The sequence below is a fragment of the Oryzias melastigma genome, linkage group LG22 (assembly GCF_002922805.2).
Source record: "Oryzias melastigma strain HK-1 linkage group LG22, ASM292280v2, whole genome shotgun sequence".
NCBI lineage: Eukaryota > Metazoa > Chordata > Actinopteri > Beloniformes > Adrianichthyidae > Oryzias > Oryzias melastigma.
The window spans coordinates 761,011-763,392 of NC_050533.1; the positions used below are offsets into that span (position 1 = coordinate 761,011).

General features: G+C 50.5%; 1 protein-coding gene across 1 annotated transcript in view; it reads left to right on the plus strand.

The window, feature by feature from the left end:
* The window catches only part of akap9 (A kinase (PRKA) anchor protein 9), a gene marked incomplete in the record, with an annotated part of 57,551 nt that overhangs the window by 5,454 nt on the left and 49,715 nt on the right, over positions 1-2,382 (plus strand). Inside the window, 1 exon segment of the mRNA XM_036209956.1 lies at positions 1,226-1,477. Coding sequence (XP_036065849.1) covers positions 1,226-1,477 — 252 coding nt within the window.

The window sequence follows — 2,382 nt, forward strand, 5'->3', positions numbered from 1 at the left end:
GTCAGAATGGAGGTCTGGAGGACGTCTGGATGGAGGTCTGGATGGAGATCAGGATGGAGGTCTGGGGGAGGTCTGGATGGAGGTCTGGACGGAGGTCAGGATGGAGATCAGAATTGAGGTCTGGAGGACGTCTGGATGGAGGTCTGGATGGAGATCAGAATTGAGGTCTGGAGGACGTCTAGATGAGGTTCAGGCGTCCTCTGAGCGGCTCTGTCCAGAAACAGAACCTTCAGTGCAGATTCACAGAATCCTGCACAGATTCTTTGACGGGAATGAAATGATGTTATGTTAGTTTTTCCAGCTGCTGATGTTTGGGCTCAGATGTTGCTGCCAACCTCATTAAAATGACTCTTGGTGGTTCCACCGTGTTCCATAAACGAACCCTCTTCACACCTGGATGTCATCTGAAGGGTCGTCGTGTCAGACGCTCACCTGCTGGTGCTAAAGCTTAATGAGCATCTGCTCCTGATACTTGTGACACCTCCCATATGGTGCAGGGCCATTCTGCTGACAGGTGAGGGCTTTGAGACGGTTACCGTGACGACAGCTTGTCTATAAAAACCTGCAGGCGGCAGGTGTTTCCTCCGGCTGCTGCAGCAGCTCAGGTGACGTTGAGCACCTGAACCGTCAGACGAGTCCTGGGAACTCGTTCAGAACTGAAGGTTGTTGTGGTCATGTTTGTCCTGGACATACATGAACGCGCTCCTGCAGGAGAACCACACAGGAGTCTGGAGGAGGTCTCATGCAGGAGGAGCATCGTGAGCATCAGGATGGACGATAAAACGTGTAAAAACAAAAACCACATTTTCATCAGAAGCTTGAACGTCTGTGTTCATGAACCTCCTCCTCCTCTGGAGGAGGTGCTGCTGTCTGTCGGCTCCTGCAGGAAGAAAATCTCTTTAGTGGGGATTAGCGCCGGGCGCGGCGAGAGGCGTGTTTGGTCACACGGACGCGTCATTCCGAGGAAGAGCGCTGCCTGTTATGGAGCCATAAAATGTTCCGCCTGAGTCTGGCTAAACTGTACCGGCTAACAGTAAGTTGGTGGTTTTTCCCGCCTCGGTGGACGTAGTCTGAGACGCTGGCGGCGTTTGGATTTAGAGCTGAAGAGTGGACGGTTAGGATGAGGGTCAGAGGAACTACAGCGAGGCGTTCAGAGAAACTCCTGATTCGGAGACACAAACATCAGTAACCATTGTGCTTTAACTCTGACTCTCTGTTTGTTCAGCTGGCTGAGTATCGTCAGAGGAAAGCTCACGCAGACTCCCAGAAGAAGCAGAAGAAGAAGAAGAAAAAGAAAGCGGATGAAGACTCTGGAGGAGATTCCCATGGGAGGGTGGAGGACGAGCTGGACCGGTCTGTGGAGGGACAGGAGGTCACAGGGGGAGGAAACACAGACCAACCCACCACCCAGTTCTCCTTCACCAAAACTCTGAGGAGCGGAGAGACGGTCCGGCATGACCAGACCTATAAGATAGAGGTAGACGCTGCACACATGCACGCACGCACAAACATGCACACGCACACATGCACGCACAAACATGCACACACACGCACGCACGCACGCACAAACATGCACACGCACACATGCACGCACAAACATGCACACGCACACATGCACGCACAAACATGCACACACACGCACGCACGCACAAACAAACATGCACACGCACACATGCACGCACAAACATGCACACGCACACATGCACGCACAAACATGCACACACACGCACGCACGCACAAACAAACATGCACACGCACACATGCACGCACAAACATGCACACGCACACATGCACGCACAAACATGCACACACACGCACGCACGCACAAACAAACATGCACGCGCACACATACACGCACACATGCACGCACTCATGCACGCACACATGCAAGCCCACAAACATGCACACACCCCCACACACATGCACGGACACACGCAGACACACAAACATGCACGCACACACCCATACAGGTTTTCTCGTCCTGCACATAGTTTTTATGTATTTCTATACCTGTTTTTTTTTTTGCAATATGTAATATAATATGTAAATATATATGTAAAAAGAAATCTAACCCTAGACTGATGCTGCGTCTGATACCACGTTTGGTACCGAGTCTGATACAGCATCCCAAGGGTTGGTGACCCCTGGTTTAATCGGGACAGTCAGCATGTCAAAAAGTGACTTGGAAGGGGTCCAATGCACAAATTCAATTCAATTTAATTTTATTCATACAGCCCAAAATCACAAAGGAAATTTGCCTCATTGGGCTTCATGCACATAATTTTACAGAAGCAGAAGTTAGTCAAAAATATGAACAATTGCTAAAAACTAAACAGACTACATAAACTGGTTATCCCTGCCCTTAGACCCCCCCCCCCCCCT